Source organism: Topomyia yanbarensis, chromosome 1 (genome assembly GCF_030247195.1).
Source record: "Topomyia yanbarensis strain Yona2022 chromosome 1, ASM3024719v1, whole genome shotgun sequence".
In the NCBI taxonomy this organism is placed as follows: domain Eukaryota; kingdom Metazoa; phylum Arthropoda; class Insecta; order Diptera; family Culicidae; genus Topomyia; species Topomyia yanbarensis.
This window is the reverse complement of record NC_080670.1, coordinates 65,837,749-65,864,663: the sequence shown is the minus strand read 5'-3', so window position 1 is coordinate 65,864,663 and position 26,915 is coordinate 65,837,749. Positions and strand designations below refer to the sequence as shown.

Below are 26,915 nucleotides of genomic sequence, written 5' to 3'. Positions count from 1 at the left end.
TTGTTTTGATATTTTTTACTCGTCTACATAGGTTACTTTGTACCATTTCAAATAGTAAAGTGATTATAATATTAAACATTAACAAAATTGTGATAGTGTAAGGAAATTGATTATTTTATTTTTAGATTTTTTGTAGTAAACGGTTTAGTTTGCTCAAGGGAATTTATATATATATAATATATATTATAATATTATAAATATATATAATATATATATATATATATATATATATATATATATATATATATATATATATATATATATATATATATATATATATATATATATATATATATATATATATATATATATATATATATATATATATATATATATATATATATATATATATATATATATATATATATATATATATATATATATATATATATATATATATTATATATATATATATATATATATATATATATATATATATATATTATATATATATATATTATATATATATATATATATAAAAGTCAATGTTTGTATGTATATGATTTATAGACTCCCAAACGGCTTAACCGATTTCCGTGAGAATTTATACACAGTAGGCATTTGTGATGGAGCGTGTTTTTGTGCTATTGGTGGGGGATTATCTGCCTGTTAGATGGCGCTACGGAACAAATTGTGTTTTCCCCTATTTCGTCGAAAATCGAAGCAACGCGCGATGGGTATTAGCTAGTCCTATATAATATGTTTACCTCTGATCTTCTAAATCTACCAGCAGTTTGTAAAAAGTCACTTTTCTGTGATGATACTAGCATCTGTGCTTCATGTAAGAATCTGAAAGTTATTTGCAGTCAACTGCAACGAAGCTTGAATATTTTCAATGATTGCATAAATAAATGAATAAATAAATAATTATATATATATATATATATATATATATATATATATATATATATATATATATATATATATATATATATATATATATATATATATATATATATATATATATATATATATATATATATATATATATATATATATATATATATATATATATATATATATATATATATATATATATATATATATATAAAAGTTCCACTAACGCATGTAAAGCACAATTGATTGTGTTTCCGCATAAGCCGAGAGCTTCTTCTCTTCAACCAAATGATAACCATATTAATAAACTTAATGATTTGAATTTAACATAATTAGCTCAAGTTAAATAATTTGGATTGATTTACGACAAAAAGTTTACTTTTAAGGATCACATTGAAGGAATCCAAGTAAAATGCAACAGATATATAAAATGTTGGTACCTTCTTATAAACAGGAATTAAAAGCTCTACCTGAGGAACGAACTAATAATTTATAAACAATTATTTACACCGGCACTGGTATATGCAGTGCCAATTGAGGTAAGTTGTTATGCTACCAGGAAAAACATTTCAAAGGATTTAGAACAAAATTCTGAAAATAATTCTGTAACGTCCTCCCTAGCTTAACACAACCGAATTGCACAAGCTTGCACACATAGAAACCATTTCAAATTACAACGAACAATATTCTAAGCAGTTTCTGACAAACATCGCTGCATTCATCAATTGCAACGATTTACTATCTTTTTAGTTTATAAGTTAGTTTTTTAGCTCCTTTATTTACGTGACAAGTGAAACCTCTTAGCGCAAAAATGACTTTAACGCGAAAGCATATTACATCTTAATAATAATTAACCGAATTATATAAGCAATAGGGATGAAAAGTGTGCCCTTATGGGTTAACACCCAATATATTGAATTTGAAATGTAATGTAAGCTAAACAATATAATCAAATACAGAATTAAATACATAGAAAATAGTTTAATTGGGATCTTGTAGCATTATAGGTATAGAAAATTAAGAATCACGGTAGTAGGTCGGTAATTGGTCCATACTATAATCAGGGCGTCGAAACAGTGATTGTAGCATAAGATTGTTACGCAGGAGCGACGTTTAATGTTTAATGTTTTAAATAATTGGCTACACCAGATAAGCAGATAGCAAAGAATCAGCAATTAATGATACCTTCCCTTCCCTCAACAATGAGAAGTGTTTTCACATTATAATTGAATTAGGGTAGAATGAGGATTACGAAATCTAATTAATCGATTGTTACACCGTGATTGAATTTACAAACACATGAAGTTACACGCAATATATCTCATGCATCATGCAACAGTTCCCAACATAATGATCGAATTGTTAACCATTGTTCATAATTTGTGCACGGTGCGAAAATAATTAATATTATTAACACCTCGAATGAGTTCAATTCAAAATCTCGAACTATTACCGATTTCGTTTTCGTGATGTGGAACTTGACTGATTCGAAAGTCGAATTAACTTTCTGCTGCCCAAATTTTTGATTTGCTTAAAAAGCTATTGTAGTTTGTTTTTGTAATGAAAAAACCGAAAAATATATTGCCAGCTCGAGAAAACCAGGAATTTTTCATTTAACCATTAAAAATGTCCAACATGACCATTTTATGAGTCAAGATATTATTGCTAATAACTTTTACTTCCGCCTCATTCACAATGTAATTTCACAGTTACAAAGAAGTACTACAAGCTAGCCACTTTAAAATAATGTTGTACTTTCTCCAAAAAATTGAAAACACCATAAACATTTTTAACTAATTTACACCATCATGCACAAAATAGTTTTTTTTTCTCGTTTTCCTCAAAGTTTAAACTTTCAACGTTGAACGTACTCAACATAGTGATTTGAAAATGCAAACAATTTATTTGTATGATTAATAAAAATGTTGTAAACAAGTTTTCATTCACAGAAAAAAATATTTTGTAATATTAAGTTTATTTTCATGCACATATTTGGAGCATGAATATAAATTTAAAATTAAGTCCAACCACAAATACACACGACTTGTCGTGCTTTCTTCAACGAATTTTACTATAATTTTACACGTGGATTGAAAATTACAGTTTCTTTAAACGGAAAACCAATGCACTTCAATGTATTTTTACTCGAATACTGCTGTAAAATGAATGACATGTAATATTACACGAATGAAAGTGTAAAATTGTATGTTGTTTGATGCTCCAATTGATTTTAACGTAATTTTCAATCAAATTTTTGATTCAATCGTTGTATGTTTACATTCGTATTGATTTACATGTCGCTTAAATTTCATTATTTTTTGGTGTGTAGTGGTGACAACATACAACCATGTTTTGAATATTGTATAGCGATTTTCCCGTAACCCGCCAAAAGGCAGGGTTGGAGAGTAGAGGGTTAAATGTGTTTATGAATTTAGGTTCATAAATTTGAGATTTGATTTCGATTTGGAATGAATCCACCATTTGTAGCCTCGGGCGATCAAAGAAAAGGGCTAAAACCTTTAAAATCCACAATGACTGCACATTCAGTGTTAGATGTCATTGATCATTAATGTTAAGAACCGGATGAGTTATCAGATGTAGCAAGACTTACCGTATTGATTGGGTATAACATCCGGGTCGGTTTCATCCCCATCCGGTGGCTCACCGGACGTTTGTGGACTCCGTCGGCTGAATGTCCCACTTCCATCCACCAGCGGTGTCTGGATTCCGTTCGGATCGTGCGTCTGATGATGGTGGTGTGAGGATGAGTCAATTTGGCAGTCGATCGGGGTTGAGGTGAGATGTGCGCTTTTGGCAGACTTTAGCTTCTTGGACGAATTCCTGGGAACGATGGTTATGGGAAGAGTATGATTAGTAGTCGCAAGCAACATAAACAAGATGAACGATAATGTGTCGTGATAATAAACATACAAGCTAGCGAACATCGAACAAAAGGATTTTCCGGAGCTCGGAAAATGGTCTTTATCCGGTGTTTTTTCGAACTTACTTGCTAGCGTGTCGTCGATAGATGGTAGCTAACACGATGCAGACTACGGCAAACAGAATCGCTACCGTAAGTGTTAATGCGGCTAATACTGGCGATAAAGGAACATTCATAACGTTGGATACACCTATAAATCACGGAAAATATAAACGTATTATCTCTGAGCCTTTCTACTCTTGCCCTGGTACTCGCTCACTCCGGGCTATTTGGTTTAACCTACGGAAAGGACCTGAATTCGCAGCTGCATAAAGACCTCTCCTCCCCTCCAAAAAAACTAGAGCCCAACTGCTTCGATACTGGTGTATTTCAGCGATTTCGCAAAAACGTGTGAATACCAGTGTCCATTTGAGAAGTGCATCACTATGTGAACTCTGCATTGTATCTTTGGTCTGACTAGCATTATAAAGCCTTTTATTGCCTCCCAAAGCTACCCTAAGCCAAACATGAGTGGTCGGCACCTCTGCAGCCGGCCACATCAGACATCTAGAAAAGCTAACTCGATTCCTCCTCTGCCGGCTGAGGGTATGCATGGCGTGATGTTGCTGTTATGCAAGTATGATAAATTGTATTATTATACTTTGTGTACATTTCCTCCGTTTATCGTTGCCTGGTGAAATATAGCTTCGACAGTGCGAGAGAAAGTAGAGGTTTACATTTTCCCCGTTGAGCTTTCCTTTTGAAAATGTCTGCGCAACGAGGGCAAAGCGGTGCCGTGCAGGAAAAGCATTGTATCAGAATGTATGATGGGAATCGGAACAAATTAGTACTGCTCGGAAAATTTATACTTATGAAAGGATGCAGTTTGCTTCCGGGACTTTTCAGGGCAGTGCAAGTTTCCGGCCCGGCCATCGATATGAATCGAAAAAGGGCGCCGAAGTTATGTTCGGATCAGGAGTAGTACATGTATTCCCTACCGGCATGTAGCGTCGTGGTTGGTGTGAACACAATCCATAAACTAAGAACAGGTTCCAAATTCATCGCTGCCTGCAGCGTTTCATGCATAGAATGCTTGGCTAGTTGATGGGGTTAAACGGACGACTGGGAAACTGGTTGTACGCAGTATCCACGTCGAGCAGCATTGGGAGGATGAAAAGATGAAATACCTACAGTAAATGCACTCTCCGCTGAATACATTTCATGGATACATTCCACGTAATGGTCGGATGTTCAAAATTGACACTCGTACTCGACAAGCTTCGGATTAGATAAATTCCTGCTTGTAGGGTTTTACTGTCGATCTGGATGCGCGCATCGTGGTCTTTTGTCGTTAAACTGTAGGATGACAGAGCGTGTCTCTCGATAGGATATGGCAACACAACATTACCGGGGCGATCGAGCGTAAATGCACAGTCTTTACTTACTGTGCCTGTACAGCATAAAGGCAAACTATCGCAAATCATCGAAGTAGTACAATGATCTGCCATATTGCATTTCTGATATGATAACAAAATGGCTGGATTAGGGGCCGTACACAAATGACGTAGCTTTTTTCGGTGATTTTTTACCCCTCCCTCCCCCCTCGTAGCATTTGGTCACAAAATTCTAACCTCCCCCTCGTAAATAACGTAGCACTTACCTACCCCCTCCCCCTCGTCCCATGCAAAGCGCCCGGGTGATGAAAAAAAAAATTACATGTTTTTCAATTATTTTATATACATGTCCTTTCAAAATGTTTGACGACTTTTATCAACATTTTCATTATAACAGCAAATTGCGTGCAAAATAAGCCCATTTCATCACAAATATAGTGTTGATAGTTTTGTTTTCAATTTTATATGTCAAGGGGAGCATGAAGAGAAGTTCTCTCAGTTCACAATCCTGCAGCTGCCAATAGTTCTAAGAAGCATACGTTCATCTAAATTACTAAATTTTGTTTGGTTGAATCCGAAGTGAAAATTTAATTCAGCTTCCAAACGAAGTCTACTGGTTAGCAACATTAGCTAACTAATGTAGCAAGTTAAATCTGCATACAAAATCTTTCCGTATTTTTGCGAACTTGTAATTCCGCGAATCGTAAAATTTACCTTATGAAAAACCGCATCAAAAATAACTTGTTTGAATTTAAATTCATTTCTCTTGGGAATAGAAGATCATTAAATTGTTTTCTCTAAACAATGGGTTTTAAACTTAATGCTACGTCGCACAACTTCTAACCCTACCCTCCCCCTCGTCACACTTCGTCACAAATTTGGTATATCCTCCCCACCCCCCAAAATGCTACGTCATTTGTGCATGGCCCCTTATTAGTGAGGCAATTTACAACAGTGTGAATTGTTTTAAGCTAGGTTAAGATGTTTGCTCGATATTTTTTTTATATTAAAATATTGAATTTTGTACAGAAAAATGCTGCAAAAATATTCTATTGAAAGGAAGACTACGATAAACATTTTTTTTAAACTGGTTCAATATTAGATAGAAACAGCCGATCAGAAGAATATAAGAAAAAAACTAAATCTCGCGTTGGTACAGGTTATACTTGTTATAATTCAAAATTAACCATACCAGATTTATTATACGAAACTTGCTACGAAGGTTGCAGTCTGTTGTAATTTTGTTATTACTGTTATAACGCACGAATGCCTGTTATTTTACACTGTGCTAGGTCGATTGCATGCTGTTGCATCATCAGACCATATAGTCTATTCATACATACATTGTATTCGTGAAGTTTTCGATTGGTTCCTGATATAGACTTGGTGTCCAAATAAAAGGAACAGAAAATGTTATATACGTTTTGAAAGACTTATTTTTCTTGACAGAAGAACGCAAATAACATGAAACGGTCATAATTAAAGAAATAATTGTTTTGGTTGAAATGACATTTGAAATATCTTAAAAATGACTACATATTGGAAAACAATTCTTATGAGCATTATAATTTGAAATAACACTTAAAATCAGATTTCATAAAAAAATAATTGACTACAAATAGCATGTATTATAAATTATGTTGAAAGTTGCTGTCAGAAAAAAATGTATTGAGAGCTTCCTTATGACGCAAATACCGTAAACCGGGGTGACTTTGATTATCGGGGTGACTTTGATCACTCGAAACTTTTTTCGTAGATCGCTTATTAAACCAGAATAGTCTACCGAATCATTTTAATTTGAATTGATTTTTACTCTAAACTTATAAAATACTGATTTGTTATACTTTTTGAGCATATTGTTCGATTTTTGGGTACAAAAACCACAAAAAACTGAAATTTGACTTCACCTGATTTTTACGAAGCTTCGTTAAGTGTCTATTTTTTTTAAACAAATGAATCTCAGATTTGAGCAAGAGTAATAAATTACAAGCGAGTTTTTGTTTTCCTATAGATTGGGATATGCTTAATTTAGTTTTAAGAGTTTGTTTATTTTTAATACATTTTTTGTGAAACTAGTTGGCAATAATTTCAAATTATTTTAAGCTAAAATTCGCAACTTTTTTATTGTTCAATATTCCAACGTGTTAAAATGGATGAAACTTTTTGTACATTGATAAAACACTGAAACAAAACAATTTTAGCAGCTTTAAAAGTTTTCAGAGTCTTTTATTCTAGTTGGACACAAAGTATACGAATTTTGGTTACTCGAATTTTACAGTACATTACAGTAATACTAATTAACATCTATTTAACAATGAGTATCTTTCCAGAATTAGTTTAAACAAACATTTGAATGAAAAGCATTGACATCAATAACTTAATGTGGGTGAACATGCAGATTATCAAAGTCACCCCGGAACACGAAAACGGACTTCAACTTGAAATCATTTTTGAAAAAATAGCTGTAAACGGGCAATTTTAGGTAAAACCATACAATCTTGTTCTCCATACATCAGTACATGGTTTAAAATTTTAAACTTGAAAAAAATGTGGTGCTTCTACAAATATGTAATGATTACTTCGAAAAATGATCAATGTCACCCCGGTTTACGGTACATAGAAAAATCTTTTTAATATTTATAACGATAAACATTTGATTGTTAATAGTTCTTGATGGAGAAACGTGAAAAACTTAAAATAAGGCATAATTTCTCGAATGAATCGTTTCGTTCAAAAATAACTAAAATATCTTGAAAACTTTAAGATTATAGAGGGTTTCGATTCAAAGCATTTTCATTTCAAATGACATATGGAATCATATTTTCAAATAAGTTTGTATGACAATTAGTTTAAAATTTGAGAACATGTTTAAAGTTATCGTTAAAATTTTGTACTGATAGTTTCTCCGTTATATTTGAAATATTTCCTTTCTCTTGAGGCTATTGCTGATTAAATTTTTTTCACAAATTTTTGTTTATGCACAAATATTTTTCAGCGCAGGATATATTTTTTGTTTTTGCACAATTTACTCCCCGTAAAGTACGATTTACATGATACGTCAAGCTTCTGTTACCGGTATAGGACGTCAACGTAGCGTTAAAATTAGTTGCGTGCAGTTAAATTGAGATATTTACACACAAAATCAGCAGTTCAAAACGTATGAACAGAAACGCGAGGTACGCATTCAACTTATCCTGACGGAACAGTCATGTTAACATTCTTTTCCGCGGACTGAAGCTGATGTACCGTCTCAATCGGGCATAGCTCTTTCTCAGATAGATTGCTTTTCAAATCATCATATAAAAGCTTTCGCATTCGCGAAAATACAAACACTTACGCATACTCGTGGAGAAAAACGCACGCACCCACGTGATCACAACAACTCACACACATTTCCCACGTAATCGTTAGAGTTGTCAAAAAAGTGCTTTCGTTCAATAATGCTCCAACCGGATTTTTAAAATGGAAGCAAAAACAAGAAATTAAAGTTGTTTCTTTCATTATAATTCCAAGCGGAATGGCACAAGTCACTTGAAAATGTTGTCAAAAATATGTCCACTTTTGTGGTGAATTCACAAAGTGTAATTTCGATTAAATATATCATTGTATTTGTTATTTATTGCATTGAGTTTTACTAGTTTGAACGCTTCGTCGCTGTTGTGCTATCTGATGACCATATTTCTAAAAAAACGATGTTTAATGTTTGAGGTTCAATATCTTGAAACTCATAAATGGTAGAAACAATTCAGAGAAGACAATTGATGCTTTTATCTATTTTGTATAAATTTTTCAAATATTTCGAAGATCGGTTGACTATATTGCAAATATTTATTAAAAATGTAAACAAAGTCGCACTCACACGTGTCATAGGTGCATATTGATAACATAATTTGTATGGCGTGTCATAATCGTGCATGGAAAATTTTATATTCAAATAAAGCATCAATTATAAACTTTTATTCATATTTTTTTGCTCAATTTGGTCTATAAACAATCGGTGAGATGTATTTTGAAGAAAAGCTCAGTTTACCCCAAAATAACGTTTGTCATAAGATAGCACAACAGCGACGATTGGGGGTGGGCTTAGCGTAGTTGGTAAATCGATTGCCTTGTACGCAGCGCACCTGGGCTCGGGTCCCGACCCCACACATAGGGTTAGAAATCTTTCATAAGAGATTTTTCGAACCCCAAGAGGCGAACGACTTAATGGTTAAAACCTCTGTAATTGAAATAAAAAAAAACAGCGACGCTTTATGTTTGTAATAATCAACAGAATGGTCGAAATGAGCAAAAAAAATCCATTTTTGAGTTTCTAACACAAAGAATTCTAAATTGAAAATACCCATAAGTTTGCTTAAGTTCGCCGCTCACCTGGGTTCGATACCCAACCCTGCGTATAGGGTTAGAGACTTTTCCAAGAGATTTCTCTAGTGCGAAAAGAGGCGAATGACCATAAGGTTAAAACCTCTATTATCAAAATAATAATACAACATCTATACACATCAATATGCCACATAAATTATGATATTGGAGGTCAAACATCCTCAATGATGAACATTTAATACAGTCCAAGAATAGTCATTCTCAACAAATTTTTTCAACTTTATGTTACTACTGTTGATAATTTATAAACATTATTTAGTAAAAGCTCATGAAATTGTTGGATTAAATCCATATATAAAGCATAGCACTGGATAGCGTACCTCCGCAAGCAGTGTAACGGACTTCTCACTCAGCTACACTGGCTATGAAAACACACAGCGCAGTGATCTGCTCCGCCTGCCGTTCAACAGGCAACTGAGCTTGTCCGGCCAAATCCGTTCTTTGAATAGTCGATGATGACGTCATTCATTCTGTCGTACCGGGCTTGGGAAGCGCTATCTTCTGTGTGTAAATGCGCGATATTTTGACAAGGTTGTATATTATTTAAAATTTTGATGCATTATATCAAAAATCTCTGGGTTTATCTATTGGAATCTATTCTTAGAAGTATTTCGGGGCGTTTTGTGCAAAAAATTTGAAAAAATATCGTGAGATGGCTAAATTATATGCGTTTAAAATTGGACCACTTTTCGTTACATACCATTTTTGTAAAATTTGCAAAGTGCACCGCCATATCGAAAACAAAGACGTAGTCCTACGTCAAAAGTGTAAAATAAGGAAAGAGAAGCTGTACCGCTCGCGTCTGGTGGCTGTACTGGGGGCAGTATTTTTTTTGTCATGTTACTGCTTTGCTTACAGACTGCCGTACAGCGCTGGGCGTCCTGCACTAGCGAACGACAGCAGCGTTGAAAGAGAAATGAGAATGTAGGCAGAAAAATTACAGCCGCAGAAAAGGTAGACATTTTGCATCCTTGGGGGTGCCGGCAACCGACCAGTACCGGCAACCAACCACTTTCCCTCAAAAATTTTAGCATATTTTTTAATTTTGAAATACGTTATTTACAATTTTCCAAATACCTCAAATCGAATTATACAAAGTCATTACTTGTTTCAAAATCGAGACTTCCATAACTAACACCAACATCTATAACCAAAGAAGCCCCATTTTTGTGCTTTTTTCATTCTCTTTTAAGATGAGTTACAAAAGTGTATTCAATAACAATAAAAAATCGATTGAGATAAAAGGACCTTGTCGAGTGTTGTTGGGCAGATCTGTTAAAAGAACTAGGTAATTTGGGTTATTAATATCCAATTCCACGAAGAAAACATTCCCAATTTATCCCATTACGATTTTGCACAAAAGAGATCAAGTAACAAGAAGAGTTATTATGAATTATGAATTTATCAAACGGCCTACGAAAAGAAATCGTTTTCAAATGCTGGTAAAAATCACTGATATCTTTGTTGAAGATTAATACGGCGATCTAGAAAAGTGGCCTACAGAAGAACTTAATTTCGCACATTTTATCGAAAATTGAACGATTACAATAAGCAAAAAAATATTTTCACTTGTGGTGCAATGTTCAAAAAATCTAAAACATTAAGTTCGAAGACCTATAATTGAAAACTGTTACCCACAACATCATCGTTAGTTTTGAATAAAATCAAAGTTGAAATGGAATAAATATTTTTATTTTGGCGCAATGTGTTAATGTATGAACAACAAAACCTAAAATTGTCGGTTTGCTATTATTTTTTCATAAAAAAATTGAATTTGAAGTTCGTCTTCGGTATCCGGGGTGACTTTGATAAATTGTATTTTTACCAACATAAAGTTTTCATCAATGTTTTTCGTTCAAATATTGGTTTAAACTTATTTTGAAACTTATTGTACAAAGGTTTTCAATATACTGCAAAATTCAAATATCTAAAATTCGTATAAATTAAGTAAAACTAGAATAAAAAATTCTGACAACATTTTCAATCACTAAATTAGTTTTGATGCAGTGCTTTATTAATTAACATTTTTATGCGATGATGTATTGAATATAAAAATATAAAATTTCTGTTTTTTTTGTAGATAGTGTACACAGAAATCGGACAACGTCGTGAAAAAGCATAACGATTTGTTTTATTAGTTTGGAGTAAAAATCATTTGGAATATAAATGATTAGGTAGACAATTCAGGTGAAATGAGCAACCTACGATAAAAGTTGTGACGAAAGTCGTAATTGGTAATTGAACCCTTCTCGTGAATTGTCAGTTTTCGTACAATATTCAACAGCCATCATTCCAATCAGCGGAAAGCGGAATACGCATGTATTTCCCACGTACAAAAACTGCCTATAGTTACCTGGTTGGCTAAACTAACGATAATTTAGAATTAGATACAACGGAAATGTACAATATTGAAAACAGCAACATGAAAGCTGGCTCTTTTTTTGCAATAAAATAAGGCCGGAAGAAATGTGTTATTTAAAATCTTGATTTTTTGAAAATGTCCCGATCAGAATAACATAACAAGATTGTAAAAAATGCAATTCTCATAATTTGTATTAAAAATCGGATCTCGTTAGTAAATAAAATAATAGAAATTTTTACAAGTATCTTCTGGGTGGGTCTAACCCATATGATGAATGAGATTTTTAATTTTCCACGCATTGTGCGTAACGCCATTGCGAAGAAACGCCTTCTCCGATACCGCGGATAATCTACTACTTGATGTACCTAAAATCCGTCCATACTCATGCGTATTCCGACTTTCGGCATAAACTGTACGAAGGTGAACAATTGCTATCTGCTTTCATTTGAAGTTCATTCTAGAGCATCAAGTGTCTACTTGTAACTAAGCAGAAATAAATCACTTAAAACTTGTCGCCCTAAGAAAAGCTGTGAAAAGAATTTCAAAAGCATCATTGACGCTGTGATTCATTGTGATTGAAAGCAGATAGCCTTTTGATTGTTATATGGCACCAATCGCTCTTCTTCAAAAGGTCAACTTAACGGACATGCTTTGCTCATGAATGGAAATCTAGCTAAATCATTGCTCTCTCGAGACCATTTCAGTGAGGCGAGGAAAACCCCTCATCCATCAACGGGTGTAATCCGTCGGCAACCAGCGAATGATATACAGGTTCTGTCATGGCAGATATCATCAGCAACAATTTACCCTCAAGTATTCACGTACACAGCGATAGACAAACACACACATATACATACATACATACACACACACGAATGCGCGAACCCCGCAGGTGTGCCGGAACTTGCCCATCAGAGGAGTCGAGCAGCCAGGGTGTAAAATTTCAACACGATTTGTGTAGTGACACCGATCTACTCACCAGTGTACTTGGCTACACCCTTGAAGGTGATATCATCCACTATCACGGGCTCGGAGCGACCTTTCGCGTTCGCTGCAAACAGGATGATCCGGTACGAGGCGCCGGGCTCCAGATTATCTAAGAAAAATTGCACTGGGGGATGCTGCAAAAAAGAGAGGCAAAAGTAGAGAGAATGATAAAAATGTTTAGTATAGCGGTTGAAGTCAACCGTGAAAAGGTTGTAACCAGGATTGGGACCCGTCTGGGCATGAAATGTGAGATTGGATCGCTAGCGATGCGGTGTGTGGGCGGTAGATGAGCATGACGATAATAACACTTTCCGGGAATGGGTAATGCAGTAGGAACAATTGAAAACAACAGGAAAACTCGTTATTCCTAGCATGAAGCGCATCAAGACAAGTTGCGCATCCCGGACGAGAGCAACAGCATCGATAACGGAGAACTAACTTTATTTGTGGGATACTTGTTCTGTGTGAGAGGGAGGGTATCTTCCGGAACATGGGAAGCAAACTCGAGAAGTTTTATTTCGTTTTTCTTTATTATTTTCTATTGAGTTGGCTGGGGGTATGAGTGGTTACTAATTGAAGCGTATAACCGGCTTGTATAGCAGTACTAGCAAACTATGAATCCTCCCAAAGGAAAAATTCACCGGTACAGCCAAGGCAATAATGTTGTGTGGAGTCGATTTTTTATCACGTAATGTTCAGTAGTGACATGTACTGCATTTTTCGATGTTACAGTGACAATTCTCCCGTCGGCACCTAATTAATCTTAGTTTCAAGAGGTTAGTACTGAGATAACCGAGGAATTTGAAATAACCGAGGAAGGATAAGTACTGAGCTAACTGAGGGAGTACTGAGATAACCGAAGAAAACGAAGAACTCAGCATTTCAAATGTTATCTCTTTTATGGGTATTGGGTCTTTCTGGTATTGCTGCAAATGAATTGGCGGACGAATTAGTTAGAACTGACGAATTTCTGTCGGATGTGAGTCCGAATATATCAAAGAAATTTTTTTCCTACCAAACTCAATTATCACATGGCTACTATTCAATGTGCTGAGTATTATTCGTGTGATCTTTGTGAACCCAATTCAGGGTTGCCACTATTTTTCAAAACTAATCCAGCAGTTCAGCTTAGAGTGTTTGAAAAAATCTATCACTTGCCCTCAAAACCATAGAATTTTGAATACATTTTAGTATTCACAAAATCGATTGTTCGTGCCGGATAAAACTGTTATAACAGCATCCCTGATCCAATTACGAAGATTCGTATCATTTGATAAGTAAGTGGTCTGCAGAAATGAAATTTTTGATTCTTCATACTTAGATGAACCTATGTACAGGAAGCTAAAACTCTAAGATATGCTATTGCTTCTAATCCAATGTGGTAAAGAGGCCTTTGTCAATAAGGCTCACTATTCTTTCGGGAAAAAAATCCAGGCCGGTTAGTGTTTGTGTTGGGACTATTTCCCTAACTTTTTTCTTTCACTTCCCTTTATCTTTCAATCAGGTATATGATAAGACGACATGACAACGTTAAAATATCCATGTAATATGGGGAATGTGTCAATCGAGCACATGTTCTGATGCTGTTCCAGAAATTGTTTTTAGTTGCACTGCATAATCGGAAAGCAACCAGGTTAAAGGTAATAACTGAAAATCCTTTCTCCAGCACTCGATAATCCGTATATTACCTTCAGCTGCCGTACCGTACAGAGCAACAGGTAGTGTAATCGATTTGTTTAAAGCAAATTTTGTGGGCGTCGTAGAGCTATGGGACTTTAGCAGATCATTTAACCCGTAAAAAGTCGTACTCGTAGCCGCGACACGTCATTTCACCTCGTAATTAACATCGTTATCTTATATCACATGACAACATCGCCGGTTAGAAAACGGATCAAGGTATCATCAACCATGAGCGAAATTGGAGCATTTTCACACGTACCCCAAAGCGATTGAACTACGTACACTACGAAAAATTTAAAAAATATGTGAATTAAAAAACAGTTTTAATAAAAACCCGAAAACTGAGCATTTTTGTAAAACAAAACATAAAAACAAAAATATAAGAATCGAAAGTGCCGCATACGAAAAATATCTTCTGCCGAAATGAAACATGCCATTCTGAAGCATTTAAAAATAATGAGGCATACAATTTCATTTTGAAGTTCTTCTCGAATTTTTTGAAAAAAAATATTCGAGTACCGGTACCTTACCGGTACTGAGGGCTTCAGTACCGCAGTACTGGCTCTCGCCAAAAAGTGTCGGTACTATGAACCCTATATCGAGCGTTAAAGCTGTACAAAAATTGATGGCTCATTTAAAGCTAATTGGGATACCACCACCAGGTGAAATTAGGAATTTTAGGCTTTTAAAAAATCCCAAACTTTCTTATCCACCATGAAACGTACGCTAAATAAAAATACGCACTAAATTTTAATCTTTTTTCGTTATTTGACTTGGAACTATTCAGCTGTTGAAATTTGCATTACATCATCACGCCAGTCGCTCAAACATAATAAAAAAGATGGGTGGGTAATGTCTGCGACATAACCGGAGAGATGTAGAATACATAAAGAACACGTTCTTCAAATATGTTGATACTCATTGGAATTTTCGGACAAAAGGTGATTTGGGCGAGGAATATTTCAAATTATTCTTTACAAAAATGATGGTGGTCCTGAAAAGGACCGGTTTTGTTGGCGTTGTTGGCCTTGGTGAGGGAGATGGCTAACGATGAAATTAATTGTTAGCATGAGGAAGTCGCGTAGTACTGGCCAATGGAAGAACAGATAATAATTGATTCCTGAAAATCAATTTTTCTTTATTCATGTAAATTATACATACTTACAAATCTAATAGAAGATTCCTGGTCATATTTCTGAATCATTAGTGCGAACATTGTGTAATTTAGTTAAGTACAATGAAAGTTACAAACTTTCCAAACTCGACCTTCTGTTCCTTCAGAAATATTGAAATGGGGTGTCTATATTAAACCGTTAGTCGTGGTCACAATAAAAAAGATGGGTGGGTAATGTCTGCGACATAACCGGAGTGTCGTAACTACACTTGTGACGCTAATCCAAATCTAATGATATGCAACGAAATTACGTTTGCATGTGAAATTTTCAAATGATTCGTTATAATTATGGTTAAAAATTCTAATTGGAAATTCTTTTCCATCACCAACTATTTTTCTTTTTTCGAATCTACAGCATTCTTTGAAAATATTGTTGAAATGTTATTGATGAAAAACTGAAAATGCGTTTGGCAACACTGCTCACTAAATGGATGGTGGGAAGACGCACATTCGTTTTGATTATGCTAGTATTAGTAGCAGAAAAGAAAAAAAAGGCGCATGGCCCGAAAACGAGCAAGCGAGAGAGCGATAGTAGTTCGTATTCGCTCTACTAAACTAAAAAAAAAGATGGGTGGGTAATGTCTGTAACATAACCGGAGCATCGTGACTTCACTTCGAGACGTTAATTTAAATCTAATGATTTATGCAGTTAATCAAAGGAGGCTGCCAAAAAGTTCGAATAAAAGCAAGCGACTAGTGTACTTTGCACGTTCTATATTTTATCAATACTAGAGAGGATCAATAAAATAATTCAAATTGTAATAGCGACATCCAATTGTGGCAACACTGGCCATGAGATGGTGGGGGAACACGCACATTCGTTTTAGTTATGATGGTAGTAGCAGCAGAAAGGAATGGAAAAGCAGTGCACGAAAACGAGCGAGAGAGGATAATTTAAATTCTCTTTCTTTCTTTCCACACATCGTATTTCTTATATAGCTTTCTGAAAATTATTTGTTATACACCATAAAATGTAAATTTCAGTTTAACTCTTATTAGAACATAATTAATTGGTCCTGTAAAGAACCGTTTATTGTTTTATTGCGGGAGCATAATTCAGACGCACTCCCAGCGGACACGGTGAGCTAGAAAGCACTATTTTGCATTCTCGAACAAACCGACCAAGTAGGCATCGTTGTCTTCTCGGGGCATCATTACGACTGAGCTTTGTAAGCGTAGCTCGACTTTGCAGTCCTGCACAATCTCACGACCCAGACGCTGGAACGATAGCCTACTCTGTTGCCCTTTAGTTGGGGCGAAATTCTTGCAGGGCGACAGTTCCGATGAGTCACCAGTAGCTGGGGCACTTTTTCCGTCCGTCGCTATTGCCAACTGCTTTCCTTCGATGGACTGGCTGCTTGCTAGTGCTTGAACGAATACGAATGATGAGAAAAACCGAACGACCAATATTCATATATGAACACACGAGAAAGCACTACTATCGCTCGTTTTCGTGCCATTCCTTTCCGTTTGGCTACCAATACTAGCATAACCAAAACGAATATTCTGTCTTTCCATCGCCTTCAATCTAGTGGCCAGTGCTAGCAAACTTGCATGTTCAGTTTTTCAATAACAACATTCAAACAATATTTGAAAAGAAGGAAGGAAAAGATTTTCACAAATTTAAATTCTTTCGTGTTATTTGTTGACGCTGATAAAGGCTATTTAGTTTGCTACTAGCAAGGAGCTGCACAAACAAATCGATTTATGCAGTTAATCAACGGAGGCTGCCAAAAAGTTCGAATAAAAGCATGCGACTAGTGTACTTTGCACGTTCTATATTTTATCAATACTAGAGAGGATCAATAAAATAATTCAAATTGTAATAGCGACATGCAATTGTGGCAACACTGGTCATGAGATGGTGGGGGAACACGCACATTCGTTTTAGTTATGATGGTAGTAGCAGCAGAAAGGAATGGAAAAGCAGTGCACGAAAACGAGCGAGAGAGGATAATTTAAATTCTCTTTCTTTCTTTCCACACATCGTATTTCTTATATAGCTTTCTGAAAATTATTTGTTATACACCATAAAATGTAAATTTCAGTTTAACTCTTATTAGAACATAATTAATTGGTCCTGTAAAGAACCGTTTATTGTTTTATTGCGGGAGCATAATTCAGACGCACTCCCCGCGGACACGGTGAGCTAGAAAGCACTATTTTGCATTCTCGAACAAACCGACCAAGAAGGCATCGTTGGCTTCTCGGGGCATCATTACGACTGAGCTTTGTAAGCGTAGCTCGACTTTGCAGTCCTGCACAATCTCACGACCCAGACGCTGGAACGATAGCCTACTCTGTTGCCCTTTAGTTGGGGCGAAATTCTTGCAGGGCGACAGTTCCGATGAGTCACCAGTAGCTGGGGCACTTTTTCCGCCGTCGTCATCGCCCACTGCTTTTCTTCGATGGACTGGCTGCTTGCTAGTGCTTGAACGAATACGAATGATGAGAAAAACCGACCGACAGATATTTATATAATCGCGCTAATATGCACTACTATCGCTTTCTCGCTCGTTCTCGTGCCGTGCATGAGCCTTTCCTTTCCGTCCGGCTTCTAATGGCCTAACCAAAGGAATATGCAGTCTTTCCCCCACCAAGTGCTCTCGTCAAGCAACCCAATGCGAATAACCATACGAACAAACATGTAGTGGACCTATATATAAACTTTTCATTATTTTATTGTTCGGTTGGTCTACCATAACGACGGCTCTGTGCGGGATGGGCTGAAAATTTTCACTTTTCCGAGTCGTTTTCGAAAGATTTTTCAAAACACATTTTTTTTGTTATTAGTACATGTTATACATACTTCAAATTTTAATACAGCATAGAGGAACATATTTGCAACAAATTGGCCTAAAAATCAAATCATTCTGTTAAGTATGATAAAAGTTATTAACGTTCAAAATCTGACGCGGCACCGCAGCCGATATTTTGAAACGGGACCCCTATATTGAAACCTTAAATGTATTCTACATTAAAATGTGCATGATGAACAGGAAGCATCCTTTTCACCAAGTTTTACATCCACCGCAGAACAAGCACACTGATAGCGTGCGATTCACCTCTGTCATCTGTCATCATCGTTTGTACTACATATTTATGAAAAGCGCAGCAATACTTACTTGTAAACTTAAATTTCTAACTAGTCGCAGAGCGGGCACTTCGACCAGTTCCAGCAGGAACATTTGCGGCAGACCACCGTCGAAGCCTTCGATGCATTCGATGTGTAACGAGTCGGAAGATTGGTTGGATATCGTACAGTTCTGTAGTGCGAAAGGTCGTCCTAAAGGTGAAGTAGAGGAAACGAGTTAGTACCAGCAAAAAGTGTGTACACAAAGATCTATAGCGGTACGAGGTTAGTTTTTCCTGGTTAACCCTTTGCACAAACACTTATTGCACCGGAAGGTCTTTGATGTTGCAACGAAAAGGCAATCGGCTTCTGAGGACCAGAACCACCAACCGCCGGTGTTTGTGCAGGAGGAGAAAACCGCGCATTTGAGGCCAGCCATCAGTCACTCTGGTTGTCGCTATTCAAGGGGCAGCCGAGTGTAGATTAAAAAGCAATCTAATTAAATTTTGATTTATCTCCTCGTACCATGTTTCATTTTTTTATTTCTCTTTCTCTTCTCTACACTTTCGAAACGCTGCGCAAAAGCCACTTGACCTCGGCTGCCTTGAGGGTTTTCACCAGATTAGAAGCAGCAAGTATTTTTTGTTCCAGAGTGCCCTTTCGACACTTTTGAAAGAATCTCGCTTTTTCGAACTCACCTGCTGCTACAACTTGAAATATACACGGTGTTTTCTGTACTCCGATGGCGTTTCGGCCCCAGCACGAGATCGTCCCGTAGTCCAGGTCAGAGATGGGTGTGTAATTAAGCCGCGATAAGCCAGTCTTAGGTTTTCGTTTTTCGCATATCGTTAGCCGAGTATTCACCGAAATGATTATGACGTCCAAAGTGGTGCAATGAAAAAAACAAAAATAATGGAAAAATATGTATCAGTGGAGGTGAAATAAATGTTATATCATTTCGTATGGTCGCGTCACATCTAACTTCATTGTATCGTAGCCATGTTTCCATTACGGGGAAATGCCTTTGTTAAAGGTTCAAAAAATCGAACACGCCGTTATCCGCAAACACTTTGGATAATTACTAGGATTTTCAAATTTTTACAAACAAAAAAACTTTGTCTTATTATGCTTTTTGGAGCGTTTTCGTAGTTTGTGGGCCCATTCTTTTTGTTCAAAAGCAGTGGTTTTTTTATCAACATAAAACATCATGCTAGATGGAGCCTATCCTACACTACCTTGAAGTTGAACGTTGAAGAACGACTAATTTCAGAAAAGCTCGCAGAAGACATTTATGCTCCATCTGTCATAATTTTGATTTTACGAGTACAGGTCGGACTCGATTATCCGGGGATTCGATTATCCGTGATTCGATTATCCGGGGAAAATGATTCGATTACCCGGGGAAAATGATTCGATTATCCGGGTGTTTTGAAAAAAATCCATATTTCAACTAGAATGTTTGATTATAGTGCTAATTCGATCATTGCAGTCAATAGAACTTTTTCGGGGAAATGTCTAAGGCTAACCTCCTCTCAAATACCTACCTCAAAAATAGCTTATACATGGATTACTCCGCGCAAAGTGACCAAAAGAAACCAAAACTTGGAATCGACCTTCACGGGTTGGAACCAGTTTTGAAGGAATTGTTCATCTAGAGCCAATATATGATTACCTGAATTATTGCGTCATTAGAACCACCCCTGAGTCCATGGGGACACTCTTAATTTTAACAAATTGTTCAAAAAAAAGCTTTTTTCGTATTATATTTCCGGTACTGTTCACATTAGAATCAATCAGCGAGATGATTTTTTAAGGATTTGTTCAAGGAATCTAAAAGAAATTTTAGTTTTTAACGGCAGTGTTACCAAATATACAACTTTGTTATTTTAAACTAAAAGTTCATTTTTCTCGTAATACACATATCGGTTACTGCAGGCTTTTTTGATGCATAAAACGTAATTATTCATACTTTGCTCGGTCGCATTCCGGCACTCTCTTGGGATAATGATGACATGCTTCTCAGGATTCTGTTTGGATACTACTGGGTTCAAGTTTTCTTAGCATTCCAATAAAATTTATTTCCGAATTTCGATTGTATCCTTATCGGTATTTCTACGGTTTCTTTTTCTTTGAATTTTGATGCAAAATTCTAGAGAAAAGTTTCTTAGAGGTATGGCGGAATCCTTCTCAAGAAAGAATTCTGCTGAAGAATCTGATTTATTCAAGATGCTGATAGAATCATGGTCCTATTTTCAATTAAATCTGATGTAAAATTCTAATAAATATCCTGCTCTGAGTTCCAGTGGACTTTAACACAATATTGTTCTTCGTCGCAACCTTCAACAATTGACTCCTGTTTAGAGTTCCAATGGCATCTTTAACCCCGTTATGCCCATCTTGTTGATAAACAACCACGTTTCTAAACAACTATAACTTTTGGTTTACACAACATATGTCTATATGGACTAAGATCTTTCATTTCAACATTAAAAGTTATAAATATTATCAGTAGAACAATTAATCTGATTGGGTTTCGCTGTAGCAGTGCTGCCATGGATAGTTTCTGTTAATGGTGAAAATGAAATTTTGGAATATTTTTGTAACCTGGCAATATTATTGAAAACTAATAAAACTTTCTAATTTAGACAAGGGCAAAATCCTTTTTCATGCACTTGGACTAGATCAGAAGGTAAATATTGAGCAGCTGCTAGTACTGTGATAGAAGTACCTATCTTTTTTAAACCAGGTTTTTCATGTTTCATGACGCCAACATTTCTAACAAAAAATAGTTTTGGATCCCTATATTGCCCATAAAAGCATAAGAGTGTCATATGGATTTTTGTCAAAAATGAATTATCTGTTCGATTGTTATCTGTATCACCACTGAAACACCATGCACAAATAAGGCTCTTAGGTTTATTTAGAAAATATCGAAATAAATACAAAAACATATTTGTCTCATCCATAAGGCTCAATGAAAATGCAAATCTTGAACAGCGTTTTTCTCGGCTTGCTGTTTTTCAATATGGGACTCTTATGCTTTTATGGGCAGTATAGGCGGTAGAAAAAAGTTGGTCAAGGTTAACAAGATTTTAATAAGAGACCCGGTCACTGGAGGCGCTTTCAATTCTTGGGTAGCTCAAAGAAAGATGGATGTTAGGCTATGTAAAGAGGGCACCAGCAGTACTTGTCGTTGAGGGGTGGCCGGGGACACATCATCTACGTAACCTTTGGTAGTCCTTCGCTGGTGACAAACATGAGTGGGAGAGTTTGCAAAGACTACATGCGCCAGGTGATCCCTGACCATCCGGTCCGACATTGTTCAACTAAATGATGCAATAAGGACAAGGTCAAAGATCTCTTTATGGCGGCACAACGCACACTCTTCTAACCAGAATGAGGGTTAAAAGCAATGTTAGCTGTGATATGTGACACCACCACGTAAATTAAACTGGAGCCAAGGAACGACTCTCAGCTTACTTTCTTACTTTATTCGAGTAATCGAATCATTTAGCTCGGAAAATCGAATCCCCGGGTTATCGAGTTTGACCTGTATTGCAAAAGACACACCTTATTAAAGAGTTTGTCTAAGAATTCTCGCATAAATAGCTATAAACAACTGATACATACCGTTAACTCGTTACCAATATAAACAATAAATGAAAACCAACTGAAAATACAAAGCACACCTTGAAACTCTGTAAAATTGACTAGGGCCAAAATAGGTACATATACGTTTGCTATAATAGGAAAATTTACCCTGGCCATTTTATTTCCAATTTCTCTACGAATGAAGCTTAAATTCATAAAATAACACAAAAAAAAAGTTTGACTCGTTTATCCGGGGTAAGATTTTTGTTTAAAACCAAGATTTAGGCTGCTTCCAGGAAAAAAACCTTTTTATTCGTATAACTTTTGCGGTGTTGCGGTAAATTTCATACAGCTTTAGGATTGTTTTCAAACTGATAGTTTGTTTCGAGCTACCACATTTCTAACTATTATCGTTGTAATGTTATAAGTAGTTTTCGCCAAACATAGGGTTTACTAGAATTCCAATATCACTGATTGGGGCTAACGAAAGATAATTCTGTTTCCACTACACATAGGGTCACGATTCGAGGTATAGTTGAGGAACAATTACAATGACGATATTTTTTTTATTTTTCAAAATTGAATTCAAAAGAAAATGTTCGTCTTCAACAAGTTTGGAAATCATCTAAAGGACAGGATAGCAAACAATGACCATTACAAAAGTTATAACAAAAAAAATATTTTTCATTAAATCAAGCTTTATAAAACCCGTTTCAAATATGTTAGAATATAAAAACCGGATATAAATTTCAAGCATAAAAAACGGACTGGGACTCTCCTTCGTAAGAGTCGGATAACAGAAACTTCAATATAAAAACCGGAAAAAACATATCCGATTGTTACAAAGTAGTTTTTTAGCCGACTTTAAATCTTGAACATCACGATATACGGATGCTCCTGCACATGATTTATTTATTTTTAACCGATTTTTAAACTTGCGGTTCATCCTTGCCGAGTTTAACGGGTGAGAACTTTTTAAGCGATTCTTATGCTGAAAGATCTCTGTCCGATTTTTACGCTTGAAGTTTATTTCCGATACTTATATTTATATTTTATATATTTGAAATGGGTTTTACGAGGCATTTTCTGTCCTTGCCACTTTTATTTTCGGCCGCTCAATTATCCCTTAGTAGTATGTTTATGTTACTTTTACGATTGACAATATATCTTTTATGCTCACGAAATAATTTTGCCATGCTTAAGACTTTTCTATTAATCTAAATAGTACGTAAGATGGTATTGATTTCACTAAAAACTGAAATTTTACTTTTTAAAGATAATCGAACGAAACTTTGCACATATTCAATAAATTTCATATATATATATATATATATATATATATATATATATATATATATATATATATATATATATATATATATATATATATATATATATATATATATATATATATATATATATATATATATATATATATATATATATATATATATATATATATATATATATATATATATATATATATAACGAGAATAAAGGCCATTTCTTCTTTTTTCAGAACACTCAAAAATTTTAAGTGGTTATAATGAAAAATAGTTTTTTATGCTATAAATCAAGATTTTGAAGGTATATAAACTTCACCAAACATGTTTTTGCATTGTATTTGCCCAGACCTGCAACCTTTACTAGATCACTTGATTAGGTATTTTTTACACAGAATGTATATGCAACGTTTGAATTAAATTGGCTAAGTAGTTCTTGAATGGCAGTTACACTACAAATCGTATTTTTTCCAGAGACGTTCTACAAAAAACTTCGTCGCCGAGGCACTTGTCGATATTTTTTCATAGAAAAATTACAGAATGTTATTGAAATGATACACTACACCAAGGCGTAGAACGAGACCAGGATATTCAAAAAATAGAGTAAGTAATTTCCCATACAATGTATAAGATTTAATCGTTCCGAACTGTTTCAGCTGATTGTACAGAATATATTAGTGAAAAAAGAATTTGTGATCAAACCACCTCAGAAATAATTAAACCAAAAATCATTGTTCCAAGCAAACTGAGCAAATATATTATTATTGCAAACCAAGTTCTTTCATTTTTCTGCAAAATGAAACTAGTTGTGCTAAAATCGGACCAAAATGGATTTGAAGTGAACAAACAAATTGTGGTTTTGGAAATGAGAGTCATTAAAAAGTTTGGAGACAGTTACGTTTAAACTGCTGTTCTTATTCAATGATCAATTAATTTTGAACATGTATCATTCAATATGGAAGTTTAGGAAAAATGTAAAATCAATAATTAAAACATAAGTTTTTGAGGTTTTGTCCGGCCTCCGGCCGTTGTTATCCAGTTTGGCTAAAAATCAAAAGTTCAGCTAATTTTGAGTACCATGGCGTATCTAACTCGATTTGCCCCAAAACAGTGGGGGCTTTCCCATACGACCTGCGCCCCTTCTAACACCTTATGGGCAAGCGTGGACTCTCTTGTGACTCCCACCTAAAATAAATTGTTTACGTGGTATGTAGATGGCCCCTCAGCGAATCGATACGTTATAGGGTAAAGTGTCTATTTTGGCACTAATAGGGAGGGGGAGCACACTATTCAATTATGTTTTTAATTATGCGATCTACAGTCGGTTGAATGCGTATAAATTGGCTTCAGCATCTTTGCTCCGTTCATAAAAATCAATATAATAACAAAAATGACCCGGGAATAATAAAATACTACTGTTCGAGTGCAACGAAAATTGAAATCGATTGTCTCAACCATTGCATTATTATTTGGACCAATGCACAGTGATTTTCTTCGCCAAAAACGTGCGAAAAATTATTCACGTGAAAATGGTAAATCGTACAGCATGTGTTCTGAGATGTTTAATAATGATCCAAGACCTATATTTTGATGATATAGTTATAGTGATTAACCCCCTTGAAGTGAGATAATTGCTACAATTATTTTCAAAGCATGAAAAACAAGATGAAGTCTTTGGGAAAGTCAAAGAACTTGTTTTTACGAACATCTTTACTGAAGACCAAAAATCTATATATTTAGTACACTCGAAGTTATTGACCGTTGTTTGTGAATGACCCCATAAAAACCTTTTATTCGACATAACGTCTTAAATATTGTAGAAAAGGCATCAGCATATTCCAGAAAGTTGTTCGTTTTATTAAAATATCTTTCCAGAAGAGATTATCGGTCAATCTCTTGCGACTTAGAAGTTATTGGGTAATGTTTGGTAAAATCAGCAAAAGTTTTAAAAGCAATATCTTTTGAACGGACAAAAACGGGTAGCCAGCTCTAATTGCTATTAGATACGCTGCATCAACACTATAAAATTCTCTCGTTGTCTCCAAAAGAGTCATAGATGATTTGAAAAAAACTATTGTTTTTTTAATGTCGAATATTTTCGAAAATACTCGAGATAAGACAAAAATATGCATAAATCAAAATTGTGTATTTTGACGATTGAAATAACTTCGTAGAATATATGCAATATGCGCTGGAATGATATTTAGAAAGAAATTTAAAAAAAAAATATTTTTGGGGGTCATCCAAATATAACGAGCTATGACCTGTTAAGTATTTAAAGAAGAAACTTCGTATATTCAGCTAACATTAAAAAACTTTATTTTCAAAAATTGTCGATTACTTTGAAAATACACGAGATAAGCCATTATTGTAATATACAAATCTTTTATATTTTGATAATTCGCATTACTGAACATAACGAACTTGTCAAAATAAATTTTTCAAAAGTTATTTTAATAAAATGGTTTTAAAGGGATCATCCGCAAACAACCAGCAATAATGTTGAAGATATTAAAGATAAAGACTTTGTGGAAAGTTGTTGGTAAAAACTTTCAGCAGAGTTGTTGGCAAAAGCTTGCTCTACAATTTTGCCATACTTTTAATATATGCACTTGCAAGAAAGTTGGTAACTATATCTCACTTTTAGCGAGATTAATCATTAAAATAATAACACCACATGAAAGGGCTTATAGCATCGACATCATTGATCCAAATTCAATATTTTAGACGTATTCAATGCATCGCACGATTTTGGCAAAAACACTGTGCAATGTTGTTAGCAAACATGACAGACGCTGCTCTAACCAACAATTTCAAATGGATAAAATGATAATGGGAACAGAAAGATACTATGATCGTTACCCTTTTAGTATTTATTTATTGCTTCGCTTCGAAGAACCGATTACGTTGACCTCCAACAACAAATCGAATCATTCCCGCCTGTCGATTCCTAGAACAAAATTTGCACCAATGGCATAAAAAGTTTCGCTGCAAACTAAAGGCAACGAATGAAAAAAAAAATCTCATCGCACAATAAGTAAGAAAGCATAATAATAAGAAAGTCCCGGAAGGATAATAAAGATGAACAAAAGGGTAGCAGTAGCGCGCACCGGGTGAAAAAATAATAATAAAAGAATGAATTAAGCGCTGAGAAAGGCGGACTTCAAAAGAGTGTGAAAATTGTTGAAGGACTTTGGCCCACGTAGTCATAATAAAAAGGGATGTTTTCGC

The 26,915-nt window shown here is 35.1% G+C and overlaps 1 protein-coding gene across 3 annotated transcripts in view; it reads right to left on the bottom strand.

Moving 5' to 3' along the window:
* LOC131677840 (hemicentin-1) overlaps positions 1-26,915 on the bottom strand; it is a 446,898-nt gene that overhangs the window by 29,254 nt on the left and 390,729 nt on the right. For all 3 annotated transcript variants that reach the window (XM_058957903.1, XM_058957905.1, XM_058957904.1), the window contains 5 exons: positions 19,509-19,632; positions 18,863-19,023; positions 12,876-13,017; positions 3,845-3,968; positions 3,449-3,678 (listed from right to left, as the gene is read on the bottom strand). In XM_058957903.1, coding sequence (XP_058813886.1) covers positions 3,449-3,678; positions 3,845-3,968; positions 12,876-13,017; positions 18,863-19,023; positions 19,509-19,632 — 781 coding nt within the window. The remainder of the gene's footprint in view (positions 1-3,448; positions 3,679-3,844; positions 3,969-12,875; positions 13,018-18,862; positions 19,024-19,508; positions 19,633-26,915) is intronic.